The sequence below is a fragment of the Peromyscus maniculatus genome, chromosome 4 (genome assembly GCF_049852395.1).
Source record: "Peromyscus maniculatus bairdii isolate BWxNUB_F1_BW_parent chromosome 4, HU_Pman_BW_mat_3.1, whole genome shotgun sequence".
Classification (NCBI taxonomy): Eukaryota; Metazoa; Chordata; class Mammalia; order Rodentia; family Cricetidae; genus Peromyscus; species Peromyscus maniculatus.
This window is the reverse complement of record NC_134855.1, coordinates 20,408,101-20,435,646: the sequence shown is the minus strand read 5'-3', so window position 1 is coordinate 20,435,646 and position 27,546 is coordinate 20,408,101. Positions and strand designations below refer to the sequence as shown.

General features: G+C 34.8%; 1 protein-coding gene across 1 annotated transcript in view; it reads left to right on the top strand.

Moving 5' to 3' along the window:
- Positions 1-27,546, top strand: part of Lrp1b (LDL receptor related protein 1B) — a 1,955,528-nt gene that overhangs the window by 851,503 nt on the left and 1,076,479 nt on the right. Inside the window, exons 4-5 of the mRNA XM_042275227.2 lie at positions 12,113-12,232; positions 22,314-22,442. Of these exons, the coding sequence (XP_042131161.1) occupies positions 12,113-12,232; positions 22,314-22,442 (249 nt within the window). The remainder of the gene's footprint in view (positions 1-12,112; positions 12,233-22,313; positions 22,443-27,546) is intronic.

The following is a 27,546-nucleotide window of genomic DNA, read 5'->3' as shown; positions in this document are numbered from 1 at the left end:
GGCACTCTCCTTGTAAAAGCAGAATAGGCTGCTCTTACTTTGCAGAAGTAACATGGCAGCTTAGATGATTCAAGCTCTGTTTTACTTATCAAAACACATGGCAAAATAACATTAGTTAACATATTTATTAATTTATTTGAAAATCAAAGACCAAAGTGACCAGGCTCTAAAGTAGTACTGTACAAATTAAATCCACAACCTTACTCTTTACCTGACTTATGTAGGTAAGATGTTTATCTTCCAAGCCAGAGACAGAAAAACAACAGGCTCTACCTAGATTACAAGTGGTTTGAAGAACCTTTCTTCTTTCCATCCTTTGCTTCTCTTTTTGTTCATTTGCTCCTTCCTGCTCTCCCTCTCTCCTTCCTTCCTTCTTCCTTTTCTTTCTCCCTCTCCTCTCCTCTGCCTCTTTCCCCCTCCTTTCTTCTATAGGAATAAAAAATGGTAACATTTGTTGAAAATGTTAAATCAAGAAGATATATGTTTGGGCTGGAGAGATGGCTCAGAGGATAAGAGTACTGGCTGCTCTTCCAGAGGTCCTGAGTTGAATTCCCAGCAACCATATGGTGGCTCCCAACCATCTATAATGATGTCTGGTGCCCTTTTCTGGAGTGTAGGGATACATGCTAGCAGAACACTGCATACATAATAAATAAATAAATCTTTTTTAAAAAGAAGATATATGATCATGAACACGTTTTTTAAAAATATCAGTATGTCAAAACTCATTAACATTGCCCAAGATGAGAAGCATTTGGGATATAAAAACGCTACTAATTGAGATATGTAGCAGAAAATCTTTTTATTTTTAGTTTCTCCTATATGTTATTAACATCAATCATATAGGTTGATAGTATTCACTATGATCTTTCAATTGTTTCCACTTGAGGTGATGGTGCTGGCTATCAAGCCCAGGGCCTTTTCATGCTAGGAAACAGTCTACATTAAATACTATGAACAGTCTCACTGTGATACATCCACACATGCATTCATCATGTAATGATCATGTGATATTTTCTTTAACCATTCCTTTGTTGAAGGGGAGCTAGGCTCATCCCAAACCTTATTCATTTTAAATATTCCTTCAATGAACATGAATTTGCAGGTAGAATTACTTTTATGTGCTGACTTTATTTTCATTGTATATTTAATGGGACAGTGTGGGAGCTGAAATGTATGTTAATTTCAGATTTAGTTTTCTGAGGAAACTTGCAAACACTTTCCATATTCTCCATCCTATTATATATTATCACAAAATGTGTTTAAAATTTTCTTTTTTATCATGTTAGCGGACTCTAATCCTTGTACAGTGTGTATAATGAACCTAAAAAAAACGAATAAAGGATAATTAGGATTTTTATGAAGTTTGACTCATTCTTAGAAATTTAAATTTTCTTACTGTATCCTTTCATTGAGAAGATAAAATTGAGTTGTTGTATTTGATTAAGATAATGGGCTCTTCTTATTATCAAAAAGTATGTATTTTATTATTCTTACATATCATTAAAATGTCTATAAGATTATTATCTTTCCCCAAGGGGTTTTGAAAGTTTTAGTTAGCCTTTCAGTATGCAAATTTATGTAATCTGCCCTTCTGGGCAGCATTTGTGGTTAAAATACTAATTTCTTCCTTAATTGGCTTTCTATATGTGCACCTCTAAATAATAATTGGATCATGTGATCTTCTCTTTAGATGGGAGTTTTCCTCTCAGATGTTTCTCCCTTGTTGATAGAGGTAGTTGTTGCCAGTTAGATCTTTGCATACTAACCATGACCACCATCAAAGGAACAACACAGTGTGTGAATAGGTGTGGCTCCGTAGTTTGAAGTGTATTGTTTAGACATATATTTCACAAGTTTGCAGTCGATTGTCTCCAGATGTGTTTCCTAGATTTGTGGTTGTCTGTTATCTTTTCAGCTCTTTAACTTTTTTTTGACCCACACTTAATTACAGCCTGGGAGAAGGTTTCCAAGTGTTTCCAAAACGGTTTTCACAATTACACTGAAGGCAAGGGAAAGATTAAGAGAGAAATCCACTGTAGACACTCTGTAAGGGGAGAGCATCTACAAAACACAAGAGCTGGTAAAATGGACTCTCACAAAGAACCCAATCAAAGGTGGATTGGGAATGGTATGGTAAGCTATGAGTTAAACTCCGATAAAGAAGCTCTCTTCGCCGGGCGTTGGTGGCGCACGCCTTTAATCCCAGCACTCGGGAGGCAGAGCCAGGCGGATCTCTGTGAGTTCGAGGCCAGCCTGGGCTACCAAGTGAGTTCCAGGAAAGGCGCAAAGCTACACAGAGAAACCCTGTCTCGAAAAACCAAAAAAAAAAAAAAAAAAAAAAAGAAGCTCTCTTCTTCACATTTTAAATTCATCAGTCTAAAATAAAGCATTCATAGGTATATGTATATGTGTGTGTGTGTGTGTGTGTGTGTGTGTGTGTGTGTATGTGTGTGTGCATATCATAGTATTCAACTGGTTCTGTAGTTCTTAAAGTTAAACAGAGCAGTCATCTCTTGTTTTAGTGGCTTCCCTTATTCCTACCCAAAGGGATAACTTTCATTTAGCTTTGCTCTATTCTTGGTTCCATGTACCTGAAAAGCAAAGGTTTCTGCTGGTGCCAGCTGACATGTAGATGGAGATACTGTCTATGAGGCTCATTCTTAAAGCAGATTATTGTTGACTTAGAAATTGGCTCTTTACCTGCTGCAGATGTTATTATTTTACAGACAGCCATTAAACCAGGACAAGCATATTGGCATTTGTGCACATTCTCCAAAGCCACATCTGGTGTACAATCAACACCGGTCTTTCGTTCATAAATTCCTTGGTGGCATTTCCATCTATTATATATATATATATATATATATATATATATATATATATATATATATATATATATATATATATATATATCCCTTCATTTACCAAATCATGTTAACAGTCCTCCAATGTTGTGCAATGAATAATCTATGTAGTTAGATTATCAAAACCTATACCACTATCCCTCCCATAAGCATCAACCTCTAGCATGCATTTATTTTCCTGAGACAAACGCTGAAGTAGATAAGTTGGTTAATACTCATTTATTTCATTTTTATTTGCCACCTAAATTTTGTTAATAGATTTGTCTGTTGCAATTTTACTTATTATTCACCTTTCTCTGTAAACTTAGCTTTTCTTGTTTCTAGTTTCCACTTTGGGAAATAGGTCAAAAGATGTCACTGGGCTCAACACAAATGCCTTCTGATATAACGTGTTATGCCCTGTGTTGAACCATTTTGTTTGTTTTTTGCTTCCTCACAGTATTGAACATATAAATATCATGTCAGGTTTGTCATCATTGCTTCCTAAGGATTGGCTTTCTGTTGGAGATTTTAAAGAACAATGTTAACTCATGTAGGGAAAGGTGTTTTCTTCTTCACATTCTGTAGTGATTTTCCAATAGATACTTCTTAAAATATAAATAAGTAGAAATTCTGCTAGGAAAACTAAACTCCCTATTGAAGAAGAGATGACTTTAATCATGTTGCCTCCCCTACTCTAACCTCATAGGTAAAATTACAAACATTGTCATATTTATTTCACATAAGCTGTACACATGTGACTGAGTTGTGCTTTACATATATGTAAGTAGTGTCCTTCTATAATTTACATGAGTACAGTTTTCTTCACTATGTGTTCTTTTACCTACATTCCTCCTAGAAATGAAATACTCCCTTATTGTGTATGTGCAATTTGTAATTGACTGTTATGTTTTTCTAGGCATTAGTGATATAGTTGGAGATGTTTTAGCACCCTGTTCACTATTAAATATACTAATCACGATAAAGTCCTAATTTGTGTTAATTTTTATTACCAAAACTAGCATCCCATGCTGTTAAAATATGGGTGTAGTTTAACAATATTTCTTCAAAAGTTTTTGTGTTGGAAATTTGGTCCCCAGTGTGGCATTTGAGGTGTGATGGATTTTAAGAGTTGAGGTACAACTTCATATTGTCCATGGCACTGTCTTCTAAGGTACATTGTTTACATGGAGTCAAGTCTTGTTAGGGAAAGTTTTATACTTTTTAAACTTTTGAGTTGTGTTCTGAATCTTTACTTGGTTTTTTAGTTTAAAATGTGATCTGTCTATCCCTCATATCTTCTGGCTTTTGTAGTACCATTTGTCATGACATCTTTTCCAAAGCTAAGTTAGTAATGAGGCTTGCCACCAAAACTGTGAGGTAAATAAATCACTTAGCTTTACAAGGTTAATAACTTTGGATATTTGTTATAATAACAGAGAAAACAAACTAGTATACATGATTACTGTAAAATTTAAATGTGAAATACCAATATAACCTACATGATACTCCTAAATATCATGGCCTTGCTAGAATAAAGCACTTAGTAGTCATCTTTTTTTTCACCTCATTCTTTCTAAACTGGTTGGTGGTTCCATATTTACATAATCCACTAAAAATTATAGATATTTTATATTCATTAAAATTTTATATTTATAACTCCCCCAAAGGGCTGAATTGATATGAATTAGAATCTAACCCTTGGTAACATTAGAAAGGTGAATCTCTTAAGAAGGAGTATTGATATTTCCTCACTTGAGGCTTAAGCAACTTTATGATACCATGTATGCCACGGTTCAACCTTCAATATAAAATTTTGTTTTCCTTTATTAATGATTAAGGCAATTGTCATCTCATTAGTGTTCCCAACAGCTCTGTTTCTAGAAGAGCTTATATAGGTTTTCTTTTCGCTGTTGTTATTTTGTTTCTGTAGCTATTTTTTTCTGTTGCTGGAGTCGGAAACCAGAGCCTTGTGCTTTCAAAACAAGTACTCTATCTCTCAACTGAAACTCAGGCTAACCTTTTTCTATGTCTAATTCTAAGAAAAAAAAAACTAGTTGATATACTCTTCTGTGATATCATGTGGCTTAAGTGTTCTTTAGGTGTAAACATTCAGCTAAAATTTTATATATATATATATATATACACTAATTATATATATACACACTAATTATATATATATATATATATATATATATATATATATATATATACTAATTTTGACCTTAGTTAAAGTAAAAATTGAAGGTTTGTCTTTTAAAGGAGGGGATCAATGAATTTGTCAAATGTATAGAGCTTGTCCACTTTTCTCTTACATTTTCAACTCAGAAGAATCTGTGGTAATAATATTCTTTTTGCATTGCTAATATATTTAATTTGCCAAAATTATTATGTAATTTAATTCATAGGTTTTCAGTTATGTTTAGTTTAACAAAACCATAGAACACATATTTGCCAAATAAAATCTAAACTAATTTCTAAATTTTACTTTTTTCAATAAATAATATCATTTTTAATAAATGCAAAACTATGAATGTGAATACAGTAATGCATATATAAAATGTACATACTACAAAGTCAAAAATCTCATAAATCAACAGTAAGCATAGATAGATATTTTCTAATTTTTAAATTAGAAAATGGCATTCTCTAAGCACTACTTCTATTAACATTCAAGTAGAAAAAGACATGAAGATTCTAAAATTAATGTGGAGATAAAGTAGACCTAGACTACTTAAAATGCTAATAGAAAAGGGCATTGTAATGAATCATACTGCCAGACTTCTAAATATCTTCTTCTCCTCAAGATACTAGGATGCTGAAAAGAAAATAGGCATGTGGATGAACAAAACATAAAGTTACAAAAATGTGTCCAGCACTACTTGCCAATCTATAAAACAATTTTTTAGTTTCTTCTGAAGTGAAATATTCTCTTACGATGTAACTCAGAAATCTCAGACTTATTCAACTAACATTATAATCTGTATTTATACAACACATATTTTAGTGTTTATCATATAATTCTGAACTGAAAACAACTAAATGTGTACCAGTTTGTAAACAAATAGACTGCAGCATAGCCATCCAATGGAATACTATCAACAGTATTGCCTAAAGACAAATAGGTAGGTCTGATGTGGAAAAACGACCATTATTTATGTCCAAGAAGTAGAAACTAGAAGAAGGATGATAGTGAATATTTCCCTTGGAAGTACTATATACGCTGAAATCTGCAAGGAGGAGGATATTTAAAATACTATTGATTCATCGGGTTTTTTTTTATTATCTCAATATAATACTCTACTTACTGCTAAACAAAAAGAAATATAAAAAGTAAAAGTTATCACAGAGTTTGTATGAATTAACATTTTTTCTTCATCTTATTTTTTTCTATTTTCTAGTAATATGAATTTAAAAATCTTCTTCATGAATCTAAGAAGTTCAAAGTTAAGATGTTACAAGGCTACATAATACTTGGAAATTGTTAGCTTGCATTAGATAATGTAAGGATCTCTTTTTAGTTTACCACTTTGACCTTTTTCTTTTTCATAACTTTTGTAAGGGCATTGAAAAGAGTCCTTAAAATAGATCAAAGTAGGAAAGTTTTCTTCAATTGAATCAGATTGAGTCCTTGAAATACTAACTTCTCTCTTTAATTGAAAGAAGCAATCATGTTTTGTGACAATATTGAAAATTGTGATCAGATATGTCTAGAGGTCCCAACTGGATATCTTATTGATTTAGATTTTTGTGGTCTTGCTAATTGAGTCTGAGACTAAATCCTATGATAATAGCATATGAACCAATGACTCTGCCACATAAAAGGCATTCTAGAAAAAAAAATAATTAAGCATAGCATTTCTGTGGTACTTGAATAAACTTTCTAACATGGGTGATTCATTGTTAATTATATACACAGTAATTATCATTTTGCCTATAATTAAACATAGATGCTATGTAGTTCAAACAGATAACTTTACAATAATTAATAGTGGTTTTATAAACAAGTCTAATATTAAATTTCAATTTCACACTTCCAGTTCCTCAGAATTATTCATCCTATACATACACATATCATTGTGAAGGGACACCAAGTAGACTCAAATATAGCTCTGATTTCTTTCTATATTTTAACATTAGATCACAAACTGGGTTTAAAGTCTAACCTTCTAGATACAGTATTTCTCTGTTTTTTATTTCTCCTTGTCTGCCTATCCTCCCCTCATTGGAAACTTTCCAGTGGCTCACACTTCTGTCCCATAGGCATTACACAATTAGAGGGAGTCTACAGATGAAAAAAATGAACATTTGGGTTTTCTATTGTGAAATAAGACATTAAGAAGGAGAAGCTGGGAATGAGTATTTATTGGGCTGTATTTTTATAATTGTTCTCTATGATTTCATTATGACGTGTGTGTGTGTGTGTGTGTGTGTGTGTGTGTGTGTGATGTATATGCATGTGTGTGTGGTGTGGGCACAAAACAATGTGCCGCTCTGCATTTAGCTATCTGAATACCCCACACAGATGCCAGAGGAAGGTATCAGGTAATTTTCTAATCTTATTCATTTAAGGGAAGGTCTCTACCTGAAACTCACATTTTTCCTTTTGGTTGACAATCAGAAATCATCATAGATTCTCCTGTTTCTGCTCCCCATAGCAAAGATGATAGGCCCATGTGAGATGATTTCTGGCTTGTTATGTATGTGTTCGGATCTCAATTCAAGTTTTCATGGTTGCAGAGCAAATGCTCTTAACCACTGAGCCATCTCTCCAACCTTCCATTCAAAGTCTGCTTGAATTCAGTTTTTCACAACTATTTCTGTGATGCCTTTCCATATTTCTTAATCATGAATGAATCCTTCTCTTTGTAAATCATAAAATCATTGGCTTTTTGTGTATTCTTTTGCCTCATGTTACAACTAGTATTTACAGTTATCCTTTCTACTTGACCCCATTCACTACTGTGCCATTGCTAAGGGCCATGGGAGTATGCAGCAGGTGACAATTAGTGTTTGACAAGTCAACCCACCAGACACATAACTCCCTGATGAAGAGCCCCATCTGGCAAAGCCATGGGGTCACTAGCTGTAGAAACTGGTTGTTTTCTGTCTGTAATTTTCTCATATGCCACCATTATGCCTTCTTAAGAGAATAGTTGTGACATTCTTTCCACATTCCACTGGTAGTGTGTCTTACATCTTTGGGCATACTTATAGTTGTGGATGGTTAGGTTATGATTTATGTTTAAGATGTTTAATTCTGATAACAGATATATTATCAAAATATTCTTCTTTATAGTCACAGGAAAGTAATATTATTCTCTGTCTCAAAGGCAGCCTTTTACACGTTTTAAGCCTTTGGCCTTAGAACAAGTCCAAAGCAGACTAAACTGCCCCTGCAGAAAATGCACAAAGACTAATTCCTAGGTGTTGTTTATTGCTAAATCAAGGCCAGGCTGTTTACATTGAGATATATCTCCTTGCAGTCGCTCTATTTCTTCTTGTACCCTCACTGCCCGTGCTTCAGCCAGTTGTTTACTGTCTGGGATCCCTCACCAACTTAGAGCCAAGCACATGGGTCAATGTGCATTACTAGCCTAAGAGAAACTAAGTGACTTATCTTGTATTGAGATGGGTAGGGCCCTGAAAATATAACTTATAATTGTCCAGAGTTTAGCTGTAAGCAGCAGCAGCAGTATGGAAAGAGACAACTGTGTAGAGTTATATGAGAGTTGCTACAGAATGTGAGTGAAATGTGTGTGTGCTGAGTGAGAGATGAAGAAGAATGAGAGAAGTGTGAGGGAGTGAGAGGGTAAAAGAGTGAGTGAGTAAAGAGTGAGTGAATAATGTAGAAGTATGTATGTGTGAGTATGAGAGAGACAGCTGTGAATAATGTAGAAGTATACATGTGTGAGTAAGTATGGGGGGGGAGCAATGTGAAAGAGCCGCTGCTACATAGAGGAGCTGTGCCTAGGAACTGTGTAAAGTGCTGTATGGTGAGAGATATATGTAAATGAGATGTTCAGCTGTGGCTGTAGGAGGTTTGTAACTGTGTGGAGGCAAGGAAGATGAAGCTGTGTAGAAAAAAAGATGTAGAAGCGAAATTATGTAAAAGAAAGATGTGTAGCCATGTGAAAAGATGTATATATGTAAAGTTATGTAGCTGTATGTAGCAGTGTGGAGATGTGTAGCTGTGTGGGGACAGAAAGAGTCAGAGACTATTTTCACGAAGTAAAGAGAAAGTTAAAATCAGAAAGCATGTGTGTTTCCTTATTTCACCAGTCATACATAGATTAAAACTTATTCCTTAATACCTTCAGATAAAAAAGTTTCCTATCCCTTGCTACTCTCAGGCATTCCTGTTTTATTACCATGAGCTAACCATGGAGCTGGTCTCCCATGGTCAGCGTTATGCCATAGTGTAAACGGATACATGAATCTACACAACAGTTTAGAATGTGAACCTAAGCAGAGTGCTTAGCACTGGATAAGTTCTCAGGGAGCACCAGAGTGAAGTGCCCTGGAAATTGAAGTAAAGTTTGGACTGTGTCCACTGAGTCACAGTTCAATTACCCCACTTTGGGAGGCAAATGAACTATCTTGTGGGTTTAGCTAATATTAATTAACTGGAATTGATGACTAATGTTAATTCTCATTTTTAAAGTCAAGGTATTTTATTGATTTATTGATGTAATACCAATTATTACTACTTTCTGTGTCTCTAGAAACTAATCACTAAAGTATAATTAACAATAGTAATTTATTAATTAATTAAATTATATACCACCCTCAATGAGATAGTCAAAATCCAGACAGTTCTCAGACAGGTTTGCTGGTAGATTGCCCCTATAGTGAAGTTCTGTCCTACATTTAGAGTTGAATATTATCCTAGCTTGCAGATACAAATTCCTCTTCTAAAACACTATGAAGGTTCAAAGAGATTTCTTTTTTCAATTAATTAATTTATTTTATTCATTTTACATACCAACTGTAGTTCCCCCTCCTTCCCCTCTGCCTGATTATTAAATTACCATCACACATAGTAAGCAGACCTGAGTTAAAAGAATCAGTTATTCCATATGCTTTATTGGCATTCTTTAGATAAAAGGCATGGGCATTGTTCATTAAATAGCTAATAACATCTATATCCATATTTTGTTAGCATGAATCCAGTATTTGAACTACAAAGTAGATATAGTTGTGTTTTATATTAGTTGGAGTTACATTAAGAAAATGAAAATAGTTATACATAATTCAAAAGGAGAAAATTTAATGTAATAATTTCAATTTTATTTATTATTCAATAATACAAATTTCAATAATTATTTGGTTTATGAAATTTAGGACAACAAAACTAGCCTTCTAATTCAAGAACAACATTTATGTTCCAAACAACGGAGTTCACAAACAGACAAACAGACAAAGAAAAACACCACAGTTCCTACCTTGGCATACTACATCCTCAGGTAGATAAAAAGAAAGATAACTCAACAAAAAAAGTCCATGAAATTGGTGGAAAGCCAAGTACTAGTTATAGTACTAGCTATACTAGAAGCAGAATGAGCTGAGAGTTGGTCAAGTCAAGTGAGGGTCAAGCAGGACCAGTTCACTTAAAGCATGAAGTTCACTAGGACTTCCTACATGAGCCCTGAAGGTAAGTTAATGAAATAACTTTAAGGTAGAAATACATGAAAAAAGTAGATATATACATAGTTACATGCACCTAGACATACACATAGAAAAAGAAGAAATAGAAGAATTGGAAATAGTGATGGCAGAGATGTGTGAAATGAAGTCTAAGGCCTTTGTAATCTGGGGACATAAAAGGCATGTTTGGTACTGAGAATGAACTAGGGTAACCTTCAGAAAACCTCTTCTATATTAGGCAAAAATATATGCTTTATGCTTTGAGGGCTGTTTGGTCTCTGAGGTGTTAGGAAAACCATCAGAAGCTGTATGTAAATAATGAGTATGGCTATGTTCCAACAAAATGTTTGTAAATAGCGTAAGGCTTTACCTTGACAACTCAGACCTAACATGAACAAAAAAATAATAATAATAATGATCTGGAGGGGAAGCGGAGCACAACTTAAGCAATGGCCTTGAAGAGGAGAGAGGAGGCAGGACTAGCAGAGAAATGGCAGCATGAGGACTTTTGTTATTAGCTCAGCTAAGTTTGAAATGCAGGAGGTCAAGAATTTGCACAGGGGAACAGATTACAGACTGTAAAACTAGTAAAATATCTTCTGACCACTCTTGGTTCCTGAAAGAAGTAAGACACAAGGATGGCGTGAGTGAGTGAATATTAGGAAGGAGGATTTGAATTTTAAGAGAAGAAAGATGGAATATATGTTGTAATTGAAAGTAATTAAGGTAAGGGAAGAATAGAGGCAATTATATCCTACTAAAATATCCAGTGTTCAATTCAGAATGTTCCAGATATATTATTTTGATTTGTTGTCTTTGTTTTTGTATTTTATAAAGCACCAACTAAATTTTTGCCAAGGAGCATCATATTTTTACTCACTTAACTGTAGTCTTCAAAACTTTTATCATTCATCCTATGGGGAAATTCTATTGCTATAATATATTAGAACAAACTTTTCAGGTCAGATAAGCAGTCATATCTTCTATTGAAATGTTTTTCAAAGCTAGCAGTTCCTGCTCTCATTAGCAACAGGGAACTATGTGCTCCTATCACCTTCTGCCTTGTGCATTTATCACAATGAATCTGAATTTACTTGGAGGGTTTGCTAACTTGTGCTTTAATGATGTATTTCTTCTGAAAGAATTCAAGCATTATGAAATATATTATGCCTAGTATTTCCATGATATTTTTCACCAATGAAAAGTAAATTATTGAGATAGAATATACTCACATTGATTTTATGCAGGTTACACATGGATTGGTAAATCAAAACAAGCTTCCAAAGATAGAAAATCAATTGATGCATCAGGCAGAGAAGGCATAGATGGGGAAATGAACCTTCACACTGACACTTTTCCTCTTGAAATAATTTAATTTACCAGAATTTCAAAAGACTTGTTATTTGAACATAGTAATATTCTAACATATTGAAAACCGAACACCCATTGACATTAACTGTTGTTACCAATCCTTCAAATAAATGTAAACCAGTCTGTTTTTAAGACAATAGATACAGCTTTCTCCTTGGTTCAATTATGCTTAATATTAGTAATATTTAAATTTAAACATTTGTATGTACACAATTTGAAACAGAGGCTGTATTTTTTTTCCTCTACAGAACTGCTACCCAGTTGTCAGCAGCTGAATTGCCAGTTTAAATGTGCAGTGATCAGAAATATTACAAGATGTTACTGTGAGGATGGATTTGAAATAACAGAAGATGGGAGAAGCTGTAAAGGCAAGTATGAAATGCGACTCTCTCTGTATTGGTTGGCATGTAGCAAGTACCAGAGATAAGCACATTAAGAAGAAGGAAGCTGTATTTTGGCTCACAGGTCTTGAAGCTTCAGACCCTTTTTAAAAAGCAGCATAGCATTTGAATACGAGTACACAATAAACAAAGCCTTCCCCCTGTGCCATGAACAAATGGAAAGTGGAGATCCACAGTCCCCTTCAAAGCAGCATTGATAATCCAAGACCACCTACTAGACCCCATTTCTCTAACTATTTCTCCACTTCCCAATACTTCTATGGGTCAAGTGTGAAGCCTCTTATTCATTCTCCTTGAGACACCATTTACAATCCAAAGTAAAATAGTATCTAATACTTGTGTATAGGCTTGGTTGATAGAAATTTAATCAAATATCTGAAAACAATAATTTGTCATGTTGAATTTTCACAATTCTTTTCTTCTTTCTTAAAATATAAAGGCTAGCGTTACCCATAAAGTATAAACATTATGTATGCATTTGTACCAATTTTCAATTTATTTGCAGTAATAGCAAAATTTGGAAATAACTATAATATTTTTTTAGTACTCCACTACCACACTAGATTCAATTATGTTAACTTCATAATTAGTTTATGTTTATCATATTGCTGAAGTGTAATAGATATGCCATTAAATGAGTTAATTGCTATGAATGCAATATTCTTTAAGGTTTTGACATCAATAACTTTGGAATCTGACATTTTATTAATATCACAGATGTCAATATAAATGTTGACTTTCACATTATTTCCATTTCTGAATTCTAGTTTTGGGGACCAGGCATTAGTAGTGCAATGCTTGCCTAGCGTGTGTGAGTCCCTGGGTTGAATCCAGCTCTCCAAAGGGTTAAGTGGTCTATATTTTCTGAGTATTCATCTGCAAATGGTCATTCTCCAAAATGATTCATTTGCAACACTGAAATAATATAGGTCATTGCTCTATTATTTTGATTTCAGTGATATATACATATATTAAGATATGAATAATCTTTATGTACTTATAAACACAATATGTTGTGTGTACTTACATAGTACCAAATATACAAATATTTATACACACATATATGCTTAAATATGTTGATTATACACAAAGATATATTTATTAAATTATATAAATGCAATATATAATAAAAAACAGCATACTGCATTGTGTAAATCACTAATAAACACAATATTTTCAAAATAATTTAGTTTTCGCCAAAGTAATTTTACTTAGGTGATTATTTTTCCACTTTTGACTTAATACAGAATTTGAAACTTAAAAGAATTTTGAAAGAAAAGAATTTTCAAAATCCTGATGTCAAAATCATTAAAAGTGAACTAAGACTATTTTAGTGACTTTTCTGCTGCTGTGATAAAACACCATAACCAAGGCAACTTACATAAGAGTTTATTTGGGTTTATGATGCCAGAGGGATAAGAGTCTATCACCAACATGTCAGAGCAGTATACTGGCAGGCAAGCTTAGATCTAGAAGAGTGAGCTCACATCTTAAACCACAAACAGGAAGCAGAGAGAGCCAACTGAAAATGACATGAGTCTTTTAAACTTCAAAGCACCCAGTGACAGAAACAACACCTCTCATCTCATCACTCATCATTCATTCAAAAATGTCTCCTCAATCAGCACTGCCAACTGGGTTTGAACATTCAAATGAACAAGACTATGGGAGGTAGTCTCATTCAAACTCAAAACTTTAAGTCTACAGGATCGATATTCATCATGAAGAAGCTCTTTTTCTTTTGAAAAATACTTGGGACTTGACTTTTAGGTTATTGTTTGTTTTGTGTGAAACACAAATGTTACAAAAGCATTCATAATCAAATATTTAACTTATCCTAAATCTGCCATAGGAAGACAAAATACCATTTTAAAATAACCTTTAAAAGTCAGAAGACTATACATGAAAGTTCACATTTTTGAATAAATCAGACCAACACTAATGTCTTCATAATAATGAAAGTCAACCCAAGATAAGTGGTTCAAATATAAGTATCTATGGACATGCTACAGTTTTCCAGTTCAGACCTGATCTCACTATTTATACTTGAGGCTAGGAGATGGACCTCTGGGCATCCTTCTCTCTCAGTAAATACTAATCCAAAGGATTCAATTTTGTGCTTTTTGGAGCAAATGTAGAACTGAATTGAAGTATAGGAATCTTTAATGTCTTAATTAACAGTAAAAGCTCAGCCATAATCACTTTCTTTTGTTGAAAGAAGGAAAAAACAAAGGCAAAGATATGGAAGTAACTCATAGAAAATTAATTCCTTTTATTTTGCTTGCACTGTTTAGTGGCCAAGAATGAGGATCAATTGTTTCTCTTCAACTGTATTTCCAGAAAATTCCTTGCCTTTACATGGAAAAAGAAGGCAACATCTCAAGAAATGGCATGCCTAGTCTTCTGCAGCCAGTTTTGTGGAATTACATGAATGCCACAGCAATACGTTGTGCTTAGGTTAAAAGAACAAAGGAAATTATTAATCACATTTCACTCTGGGATACCATAATCATATCAGTAAAACTAAAATAGAAACCAATAATATTAAAGTTGGAAAACCTGTGAAAGTAAATAATTATCATTACTGCAACCAAGAGCTGAACTTTTCCAAATCTAAAACTAAATTTCTTTCAACATTACTGTAGACATAGCTCCAACCACTTTTCTTTCTATCCCCCAAAGTACTTACTTCAAATGAGCCATCTATGACTGCAAGTTATTATAGGACTATAAAGAAATCCAAAGTCAGAGGAAAGAATTCCATATAGGTTAATTTTTTCCAAACTTAAATACCCCCTTATGCTACAAAGCAATGATTTTTGCTTTCCCTTATTAAATTCCTTTATTAGCTTTGGTTTTCCCAGATGCGAACCATGAAACAAGAATTCCAATGTAAGTTTATTATGTTTTGTTTTTTTTGTCTGTGTTCTCTATGTTTTCTTCCTTTTGCTTCCCCATTCCCTTTTCTATTTCTTCTTTCTTCATTCTCTCTTTCATTCACTCTTACTCCATTCTTTCCTTGTTTTATCATAATGATACTGAGAGGTGATCACAAAGGTAAACATACTAATATTTGAAGAATTAATATAGTCACAGCAAATTCTGACTGAAGTCTAAATGTGTGGCAAAATCTTGCAGAGGGAAGGACAGAACAATTGTGCTTTTTCCCCTGTCATTCCAAAGAGGAGATGGTTGTGTGTTGGAGGTGAGATTATCTCTCCATCATTTTTGGAGTGCCTCCCTGCTGGAGCTTTTTATGGGAAGGAGAGTGGGGTTGTCACAAGACCCAGCCTTGTGAAATTGCACTGAAAGATCTTTGGAAAGTGGGAAGCAATTATCTGCTGCAGGTCTCTTGATAATCTCTCTCTAAGTTAACCCATGGAATTCTTTATTCTTCTACATTATGCTTTCGCTGTCTGTTTTCCTTCAGTTTTAGTCAATGGATTTACTTTTCTCAACACAGATCGTAGTAGGTACCCCCTGGTACCTATAAATCAACTTACTCATCTTACCTTTCCTGACTTATATTTCAACACATCAGTGTTTCCTTTATTCTCATAAATCTACTTCATATATTCACTCTTTCCATTTTCATATTTATTCAACCCACTTCATGTACTGGTTAATGTACTCTCCAGTTCCCACCTCTCTTACATACCTTGAAAAACTGCCCCTTTGCTGCCTCACTATGTAGTCAAACAACATGCTCATATTCTTCCACATTACAAAAGAGAGTAAAAAGAAATAAAGGAAAAAAGAAAGAAGGAAGGAATGCAGGAAAGAAGAAAAAAAGAAGGAAGGAAGGAGGGAAGGAAAGAAGGAACTCTCAAAGGTCTGCCAAGAACTTGCTCTCTTTGTCGTCATCACATCATAGCTGCCATCATCCTTCTTTAATATCCAGGTCTTTTCAACTGACTACATTGTGTTCTTAAATTTGTTACTTCTATTACACTTTTTTATGCCTTGCTGGCTTGTAACCTCATTATTCATTTAAATCAGTTTTGAAGATCATCTTTCCCTTAAGGCTGAGAAAGGCTAACCCTTTCATCACTGTTCCCTGTTGTATCCCTAATACTTGAGATGTTTGAAATGTCAGCATATTTCTTAGTATATTCAGACATCCTCTGTTTCAGTTACCATACTAAAAACTGTATACTTACTGTAATTTCGAGGTCGTTTAAAGGATTTCAACATCCTAGAAATAAAAACTCTTGTTTGTAGATGTTTCACAACACAGTGTGAAAGTCACTCATGTAAGGCAATTTCTGTACGTACAATACATGTTAGAAAATGATTTGGCATGTAATATAGGAGTCTCATATTATTTCAAGATCAGTACCCTACTTTCTGACTCTCAATGACAGTTTTTATTGGATTCTGTTGGGTTTTTAATTCTGATCATTGACATCCTTGAAAAGTTCTTGTTTTTAATATCCTCAAAGACAACAGAGTCCCCTACAGGGCATCTTCATGGGGGCCATTTTCTTACCTGTCCTCCTGACATTCAGATACTATTTCACACCATATGAACTTGTCTTCAGATTCCTTTCATTGTGTGAAATAGGAAATTTTAACTTTTCTTTTTATGTCGAGTATTCATATACTCCTAACTTCCAAGCCTAAGTCAGAGGTCAGATATCTCTCTCTCTCTCTCTCATCAGTCCTACATTTTCCGTTGCTTTTTGCATACTACCCAAAAATACCCTACAGACACCTGAAACAGTTTTCACAAATAAAACTTATAATCTCCCTCTACTCAAATCCACACTTCTTATATTCTTTACTTCAATATTGGATGACTGTTCACTTCTATTATCTAGCTTTCAGATGTTATTTATTCTATTTCTTAAAGTTTTGTCTATTCCCTTTTCTCTGTTATTACTGCCACTGACCTCAGAATATAATTAATTTAAAATGAGCTGGGTGGGTTAGCACAAGGAGGATTAGGAGTTCATGACCAGACTGCATAGGAATTCTAAGGCCAACCTAGACCTCATGAGACCCTGTCTCAAACAACCAAATGTAGTGCGCGCGCGCACACACACACACACACACACACACACACAGCAAACATATATATATATATATTTTTTTTTCTGAAGTTAATATTTTGTTAGTTTTCTAGTTGAAATTCTCTTTCTACATTGATCGATCCATCTATTGTAACATGAATCCTAACTGGTCTTAACAATAAAAACCTGGAGTCAGATATAGGGGTTAATACTGAAAGATCAGAGAGACAAAGGAGCAAGCCACAGCCACTTTTTACCTCCATTGTATCCTCTGACCAAAAGGGAAGAGCTCCTGTCTCCACCCCACCTTATCACTTCCTCTCTCTGCCCAGCCATATCATTTACTGTTTCCTTCTCCCAAGTACTAGGATTAAAGGCGTGTGCCTCCCAAGGACTTGGATCAAAGGCATGAGATCCCAATAGCTAACATTAAAGGTGTGTGCCACCACTGCCTGGCCTCTAGTGCCTAGCTCCATACTCTGATCTCCAGGCAAGCTTTATTTGTTAGAGCACAAATAAGATATCACTACATTTCCCCTTTTCTGTCTAAAATAAAAAATAAAGGTTATAACTAATATAAGAAAAACTAAATGCAATAAGTACAATAACTATATGCTATGTATACAGTCAATAAATACATCAACAATGTCTAGTCCATTAATAATTGATTAATTCAGAGAAAATACTCCATATCTATATTATCTTGGTGAGTCCAAAAGGTTGTACCTAACTTACTTTCTACTCTAACTTGCATTACCAACAATAGCTTTTTAACATCTCACAACCGTATATACTTTACACCTCTTTAGTGAATTTATTTTCTGAATCTGGTAACAAGGAAAACTATAAGTATAACTATAAAATCTTCAACTCCATCAGAGACTTGAGAAGAAAATAATATTGCCTAGCTGGGCGGTGGTGGCGCACGCCTTTAATCCCAGGACTCGGGAGGCAGAGCCAGGCGGATCTCTGTGAGTTTGAGGCCAGCCTGGGCTACCAAGTGAGTTCCAGGAAAGGCGCAAAGCTATAGAGAGAAACCCAGTCTCGAAAAACCAATAATAATAATAATAATAATAATAATAATAATAATAACAATAATAATAATAATAATATTGCCTAAGTAAGCAGGAAGGGCAAACAAGCAAATTCCAAAAAAAATGTGATAAATGACAGAAAGAGATGGCTACCTAGACAGTCAACCAAATTTTCTTTCCAACATTGGGGCATCTACGTTTGGCCTAGAGATTTATCTGTGAATCAGGATTTTCTGAAAGGCTGTCCTACTTTGTCTTGGCAAAGTTCAACAGTCCTTTCTTTTGTGGTCTGCTTGTCGCATTTAGACAGCATACTGTCAGCAGTCAAGGCAAGAGCATTTTCTTGCCCAACAGCTAACTTTAGCCACAAAGAAAGTAAACCCCATGTGGAGTTTTGCCCATCATCTTCTCTGAAGTAGAGTGGTGTTTCCAGGAGCAGATTTGTATAACTATCATAAAAAAAGAACCAATGTTATTAAAACATCTTACATGCCATATTCTGTAGATCCCTGAAATGTTTGAAAACAACCTATCTACCTAAAGTATATCCATTTGACTTTGAAAACATACCTAACATGACCACAAGTTTAATCATAATAGGTGACTAACTACTAACCTGCATTTATTTATTAACCTAAGGAGTTTGTAATAATAACTTCAAGAACTAGCAATATGCATTATATTGTTAAATGAAATGGATAGGTACAATACCTTGAACAAGATTAGAAATGTATTACAATATGTTGTAACAAAAATAATCTTAACTTTGTATCAGTATACAAAGATCTATATAAATGTACAATATTTAAAACAAGCAGTTGCTTTTTAAAAACGGATTCAATAGTCTACCCTTTTATGCTATCATTTCAATAACGCCCTTTTTTTCTTTTCAAAACAAGAACCCAGAATCTAAACTCCTTTGTTCAGCTTTTTTCCAGACCATTACCAATAACAACTTGTAATTAACCCCCTAAACAATGACAAATATCCACAACCCAATGAACAACAAAATAACCACCCATCCCACCTCATGGGAATGTAGGTGTCATGCTCTTAAATTTCCTTCCTGCTGTCTGGAAGCAATGGCATCTGAAGGGGATCCTGAAAAAAAAATTGAGTCAATTGTCAAGTCCTGGAAGAGGTAGCTGTATCATTTGTTGTCCAGTGGGGCAATAGGAAAGAACAGGGCTTGTCTCAAGTCCAGGGTAGTGTAGTCTGTGAGACTGGATCATCTCAGCTAACCACATCAAAATTGTCCTGAGTGAGCAGTTTGTAGTCCAAAGCTGATCTTTGGGTGGTGTTTTTCAGCTTAGTGGTATTACTATAGTCAATGTGGAATCTTGTTGTGTAGTCCCACCATCTTTCTGAAGACTTAAAATGTCATTGTTGGGCATGGTCACGGTTCACTACAGAAAACTTATGCACTGTAAATGTCATATTCAACAGATCTCAAAGAGGTTAAAAGATCAACATTAGTTATGTACATCCAGAGTACAAAAACTTAATTCCTAGTTACCTGATACAGACTCAAACCTGAAATCACATACAGGAAGCTAGATGAAGCCTTTTTCTAGACTTAGTTAGTTCTCTATATGACAATTCACATCATGACAAAAATTTGGGCACATTGAATGGCAGATGTAGTGAGAATCCTAATTGGTACTAACAATAAAAACCTGGAGTCAGAGATAGGGGTTAAAGCTAAAAGATCAGAGAGACAAAGGCGTAAGCCACAGCCACTTCTTAGCTCTACTGAATCCTCAGACCAAAAGGGACAAGCTCCTGCTTCCACCCCACCTTATCTCTTCCTCTTTCTGCCTAGTCATATCACTTCCTGTTTTCTCCTCCCAAGTGCTAGGATTAAAGGCATGTGCCTCCCAAGAACTAGGATTAAAGGCATGAGATCCCAAGTGCTGGGATTAAAGGTACAAGCCAGCACTGCCTGGCCTCTAATAGCTAGCTTCATACTCTGATCACCAGGCAAGCTTTATTTGTTAGAGCACAAAGAAAATATCACTACAAAAGATCATCACTTGGCTCCTTTCTAATTAGTATGTTCCAACTGTTGTATGTAATATATACAGTCCTCCAGATTAACATACAAATTACTTTGTTATCAGGACTACAAATTACTTCTCCTCTTTTACACCCTTACACCACTTGACTCTGTAGCTGGAGATATCTCCAGTCCCACCCAGGCCTGCAGCCACCCAGACCCAAATAAATACACAGACATTCATATTATTTAAACTGTTTGGCTTAATGGCTCAAGCTTCTTACTATCTAATTCTTATATCTTAAATTAACCCATTTCTATTAATCTTTAAGTTGCCTTGGGGCTTGTGGCTTACCAGTACTTTGCATCTTACTTCTCATGGTGGCAGCGGCTGGCAGCATCTCTTGACTCAGCCTTTCTGTTCCCAGAATTCTCCTCTCTGCTTGTCCCACCTATACTTCCTGCCTGGCTACTGGCCAGTCAGCATTTTATTTATCAACCAAATCAGAGCAACACATTCACAGCATACAGAGTGATCAATATCCACAGCATGACTCCTTCAGATCAAATCCCTATGTTATCTCAATGACTGCTGGAAGTTGTTAACTCTAACTATAATGTGTATGTGTTTGCTTGTTTGTTTATTTGTTTAGACTAGGGAAATCCTAATATTGTTTAAACTTAGTTTATTATGAAATTTTCTTTTTTAATTGAAAAAAAAAAGATTTTTTTAACCTTAGTACATTCTGATTATTGTTTCTTCTATTTCAACTCCTCTAATATTTTCTCTCTTTCCCATCCACCCAAATCCACTCCTTTTCTTTCTGTAACTCATTACAAAACAAACAGGCATTTGAAAATAATACAATGGGATATTTTTTAAACAAACAAACAAACAGGTGAAACATAGAACAAAAAAAAGAAAAGAAACACATACAGTCACACACACACACACACACACACACACACACACACACATTCAAACAAAACTGGAAACCATACTATGTAAGTAAAAGATCTGTGAGGCAGGAAAACAAAACAAAACAAAACAAAAAATGCTCCAAAAATATCATTGAGTTTGTTTTGAGTTGGACACCTGCTATTGGACATGGGGCCTGTACTAACGTTTTACTTAAGTGTGCTTTCTATATTCAGTGAGTTCTATAACTAGTAAGACTCAAAAAAAAAATAGTAAGACTCTATTGGAGAAAGAAATTTTTTTCTGATAAAGGCAGTTTTCAATTGGAACAATAGATGTAGAAGGTAGACTATAGATGATAACCCAAATCTAATTAAGAGCAAATTCATGAGGTCCAGCTAGATAGCTCAGCAGATGAAAGTACTTGTTGCACAAACCTGAGTTGCATGCCTGTAACTCATAAACACCAATGTGGGAGAGAACTGATTCTGCTAACGTGTCCTCTGACCTCTACATCCATGGCATGAATTCATGTGTGTCTATATATATCACAGACACATGTATACAACAACAAAATAAAATGTTAAACATTTAAAAATGATAATATTCTTAGTTTCAGGAAGTATCTGATAATTTCCTTTTTCAAAATAGTGAAGATTGTTTGCATGGTTTGTCTCAAAACTCACATTTAATCTGAAGATCATAAGACTTCTACCAGATTAATTCTTAGATAAAAGACTGAAAAGGCCATTCCTATAAATACTGGAATTATTCAACAAATACATATTAAAGTGCATCTTGCAGCATTATAAAGACAATCATGTTTGTATAGTTGGCATGACCATCACAATTAAAGTCTGTACCCTTTTATAACAAATAATTTAATGCTAAATATGATCTTTTTACTTGGTAAATATTAGGACAGCAATGAACTCGACTTTCAGTTGGAATTATTTTATATAGTTTCTTTTGGAATTAGATCTCCTTTTAAAACAATAGTCTATTTGAAAAGAAATACTTTCTCTAAGGAAAAATTTAAATCTCCAAGCATAAAGTTGCTTAGAAATGACATTAATTTTTCTTTCAGATCAAGATGAATGTAGCATTTATGGTACTTGCAGCCAGACCTGCAGAAATACATATGGATCCTACGTTTGCAGTTGTGTGGAAGGCTATATAATGCAGTCAGATAACAGAACTTGCAAGGTTAAAAATGGTAAGTGATAATCTTTTTTCTTCCAGAGTCTCCTTCTCTCTTTTTTTGGGATTTTCTTTTGCAATGTGGTGTAGTTATGTGGGGTGGCTTTCCTCCCTGTGAACACACTGAACATACTAGAAACTCAGAACAATCCTTTTGATAGTTGTTACTCTTATGAAACCTATTCAATCCCATCAGTGGTGGTGCATGCCTTTAATCTCAGCACTTGGGAGGCAGAGGCAGGCACAACTTTGTGAGTTTGAAGCCAACCTGGGCTATAGAGTGAGTTCCAGGAAAGACTCCAAAGCTACACAGAGAAACCCTGTCTCAAAAATAAAAAATAAATAAAAATATAAAACCTATTCAACAGGAGAAATGTCTAATTAGAAAGTAGGTGGATTAATGGATTTTAATTACCAATTCTTTTACCTCACTCTGCAATATAAGTGGGTTCTGTAGACTTTTGCTTTGAGCCTAAAATTTCTATTCCTTATTCTAAAGTAGTCTGCTAAAACACCATTTAGTTTACACTTTTACTTAAAATTTGTCAATAACTTCCTCCTATTCTGAGAATAAAATGTGAGCTACTTGAAAGAGTATGAGGGTCTAACCATCTAATTCACTATTTACATTTCCAAATCTATGTCCCTGTCCCTGACCCTGCCCTGGCCTCCACCTTGTCAGTTCTCTATCCCAGAAATTCTGTTTTCCTTCTTCAACTGTACTGATCTTGCCTTGAGTCATTCCACATGTCAGGCTGCAATGCAATCAGCTACCCAAATCATGTGACTGTTCCCTTCTCTTTCAAGGCTCAGTCACAAGGTTGACATTCAAATGATTTTTCATGAATATTCCATGTATAGGTGTATATTCACTCCATTACTATCTTTGTGTGTGTGTGTGTGTGTGTGTGTGTGTGTGTGTGTGTGTGTGTGTGTGTGTACTCTAATACTATATGGATTCCCAGCATCTTTTTATTTATTGCACTACCATTTGAGATTAATTTTATTTCTAAATAATTCTTCGTGGTTTATGTGAAAGGGAAAGGGGAAGAAAGACAAAAAGAAATAAGGAAAAGGGAAAGATGGAGAAATGGAGGGGAATAATGAAAAAATGAATTTAGCCTTCAAATTGAAATTATACAATCTAATGATTCATATTTCAATGTTTAAATCCCATGTTAAGAAACTGCTTCTTTTTTATTACTGTTTACCAGCAAATAAAACTTTTAGTTTCTACATAGCTTTCAGCAGATAGTAAACACTTGGTGAACATTGTTAGTTTAATGAAGTATCTTGGAGACACACTAGTAACAAAAGGGTACTGCTGTAACTTATGTGGCTGAATTATCTCCAGAATACCATGGACAATATTTCACCTAGACTGGTTAATTTCCCTTAACCATGTTTTCATGTCGTGTACTTCAAATTTTATTGGAGAAGGAAGATTGCTCTCCTAACCCTATTAGTAAGTATTGAGTTACAAGAGGGACATATGACTTTTTTGAAGCCAAACTGAGTGAAACTCAGTAAATTGCTGCTCTGAGTTTCTTTTATAAACCTCATAACATATTTGACTATTTCCTTGAGATAGCATATAAGTTGTTTTGCAAAAAATATTTGTGTATAAAATCTTAAAGAGAAACTCCCTCCGTTCTTCATTTGAGTTCTCTTTGAATTAGCAACTTCATATACACAGCCCTAATTATTTGAGTGTGGGATTCAGACTGTTAAAACCATTAACCCATGTCCTATGTTCCTAATTTCCCTTTCATGAAGCGTTCTAATTCAAAATATTGATGTACTGAAGAAAGCTGATTCTTTGCTGTTTCTATTGAGTCAGACAATATTGCCTGGGATACTCAGGGAAAATGAATTGTGATAAACCTGACTCAAGAGAACACTGCTTCCCTTTCTGCAGAAGGAGCTTATCTGACAGTAACAGGATATGACTAGAGAGGGGTGGCACATGGTAATGTCACACTGTATCAAGGAAAGGTGATGACACTGGAATTGATAATGGAGTATACAAATCACCTCCATGCCCTTAGCTGGAAGACAATATCTGCCTACAGAGTTTGAAAAACAAACAGTTGCTATGGCAATATTGTTCTGGCTCAACATTTAAGGAAACAAGTTGCTAAGAAGGACCTAAGTCTATAACAAAGAGCAACTACTTTTGAAGGTCACATGAATATTTGATTCCATGCATTTGCACAATTTAGGAAGAAAGCCATTAGTGTGTTTTAGTTTTCTTGCATTTACAGCAAATGAACCAGAGACAATAGGTGATTTTGGTTACACATACCATTTCTACTTAATGTACCACATTTTATACATACAGAGAAAGAGAGAGAGAGAGAGAGAGAGAGAGAGAGAGAGAGAGAGAGAGAGAGAGAGAGAGAGAGAGAGAGATCCTTGAGGCAGAGGCTCTTCTAAGTACCTTGGAGCAGGTAGTTAACTGGCTTGCAAGCTGCTTACAAAGGTGCTGAATTAATATTGTGGCCTTTTAACTCTTCACTCCAAAGCAATCCTGTGCAGTCTTATTTTCAATCTGACAATCAATAATAATGAGGCAAATTGATAGTTAATCGGTTATGTTGTCTATGTAGTATCATGCCTGAGCACAAGTAAAATTTATAAGCCTTAAGAACATCTTTATGAAGCATGCTTGATGGAGAGGGGGCAGGTTGTAGGCTTTGAGGTCAAGAGGAAAGGGAACAATATTAAGCAAAAATCTATAGTTCTTAATTCGTGAAATGGAGGAATCCACCTCCATATGTTTCACACTTTGTATCAATCAAGCATTTCTGAGTTGGAAACCTTCATAGGCAATCTTCTTGCAGTAATGCTTGATACTGCACACTACTTAACCCAATAGGAATAGTTTATAAAAGAAAATCAGTAATGTACATTTGTAAAGTAACAACAAGCATGGATACTGGGATAATCCTGACCTGTTGGAGGAGACTCACTGAAAGCAAATGAGATGAACTAATGTTTATAACTGCAATAGAATTTACTCTAAGGGCTAACAATTGTCTAATTAAATATTAAGTTCAAAACACCACCCATTTAGAGATATTGGTGAATCTTCCTCACTATTTTGATGTTTGTTTTAGAAACAGAATTCTGTTAGTGATAACCTTTTATTTATTAAATGTACTTTTCTCTTTTTTAATGTTTTAATTGAATTTGTTATAAAAAAAACCCATATGATTATGTGATAGTTGAACTTGGGGTTTAAAATGGGCTCATTTTAGAGTTCTAGTAATGGAGAAAAGTGTTTCATTTACAGGCTTTTAGTACCTTTACTTTTGATACATTTAGCCTTGGTCTGTTTGTTCTGTCTCCTAACCACCCACACAAAGCAGATCTCTTGTACCAGTGGAATTCCATTCACTGTCCTGGAGCACTAGCAGCATGAAGATTCATGCATTGATTTTATGCTCATCACTGTGAAGGAAAGTTGGGGAGTGTGGTCCTCTTTTAGTGAATGGAGCAGCTAAAGCCTTTGGAGATGTGTGTGCCCATTGGCTGGCTTCAGGATTCTTTTGTAGCTTATTTTTAAGTGTTTCTTTAGTTTTCTGAAATTATAATATTATTTTATCATTTCCCATTTATCTTTCCTCTCTTTAAACCTTGCCACATTCCCCTTCGTGCATCCTTTCAAATCCATGGCCATTTTTTTAATTGTAGTTGTTGTACTCTGTGTATTTGTGTGTATCCCTAAATATATAACTAAAACCTACTCAGTCTGTATAATGTTACCTACTCCTATGTTTTCTGAGTTGACAATGGAACCATGCATCTTTTATTTGCTGCTCACTGATTTAGGGAAATAAATAAACAATAAAAGTAAGCCAGAATGAAGTGAAAACATTGATAGGTACTTGAAGTTTTATCTTGGTCTCTTGCAATGCAGTGCATTGCTAAACAGAGCTGGGACAACACACTTATGCTCCTTGCTGTTTCCATCACTATGGCAGGGAAGATAAAAGTAAGAGAGGAAGAAAATGAAACTGTAGCTTCCCATCCTCTTAATTAAAACGATGGGAATAATTTAGCATTTCCTTATGTAGTAATAAGGTATTTGAAGTTGGAGTATCAGTCACCAATGATGTCAGGGCTGTATCTGCTTTTTAGACAGCAGGTGGGATCCTGTTTAGCAAAAATCTGTCTCTCTCCCAGTGTTGTGTGCAGCTCAGTTATTAAGGCATCCTATGGTTACTTTTTAAAATTCACCTCGCATTAAAAGCTTTCTTATGAGACTAATGCCCCAGAATACTGCATAGCTCAGAAATGCTTCCGTGAAAGATCAGTGAACTAGATCAAAGTTGCATCAGGACTTTTTGCTGTTTAGAAGGGTCCTTTCACTGACCTGTAAGTGTGATTGGCATTTGGTGACAAGATGAGATATGAAGTGTTCTTATCTAAGAGTGGTCCCAGTTGAGCAGCACGGTATAGTAATTGGGTTTGTTCTTCTTTATGTGTCACATGTAGGTAGATGACATTATGAACATATAGTAAATGTTAGTGGCAGAAAATAGCTCAGTGCTTAGAAAAGATTATGGACTTCCTTCGTGTTCTTTAGAAGCTTCTGAGAACCAAGATGAAGAGAAAGGGGTGTAGTTGAGACTAGAGAAAAGGGGAACCAACAGCCTGGATGTTACTGTAAAGAAAATTAGATATTTTGCTACTTTTGCTGTATTATTTATGAATGACTATAATTTCGAGGTGATATTAGCCCCAGGGTGGTTTGCGCAGCTCTGTTTAAACTCCCTTGCATGTGTCATCCCCACTAACATCTCTCTTTCAGAAAACCCGCAAATGTTAGAAGGACTGTATGTGAGCTAAGGAGAGTCCACAGTAAGATGAACTCTCTTCTGAACAACTAAGCTGTATTCCCAGAAGCTCTGCCCTATGGGAATTCTAGAATTTACCCAAATGTCTGAAATCCTGGGCAGGTAGCCTGGTCATAGACAAATATTTATTATAAGGAATTATTTCTGTTACATGTATTATCTGTCCCACTGTGGGATTATAAATTAATTTCTGTGGGATGAATTGGATAAAAATTTCCAGTGGCATTTTCATTTCCCAAATTACATAATATAGATTTT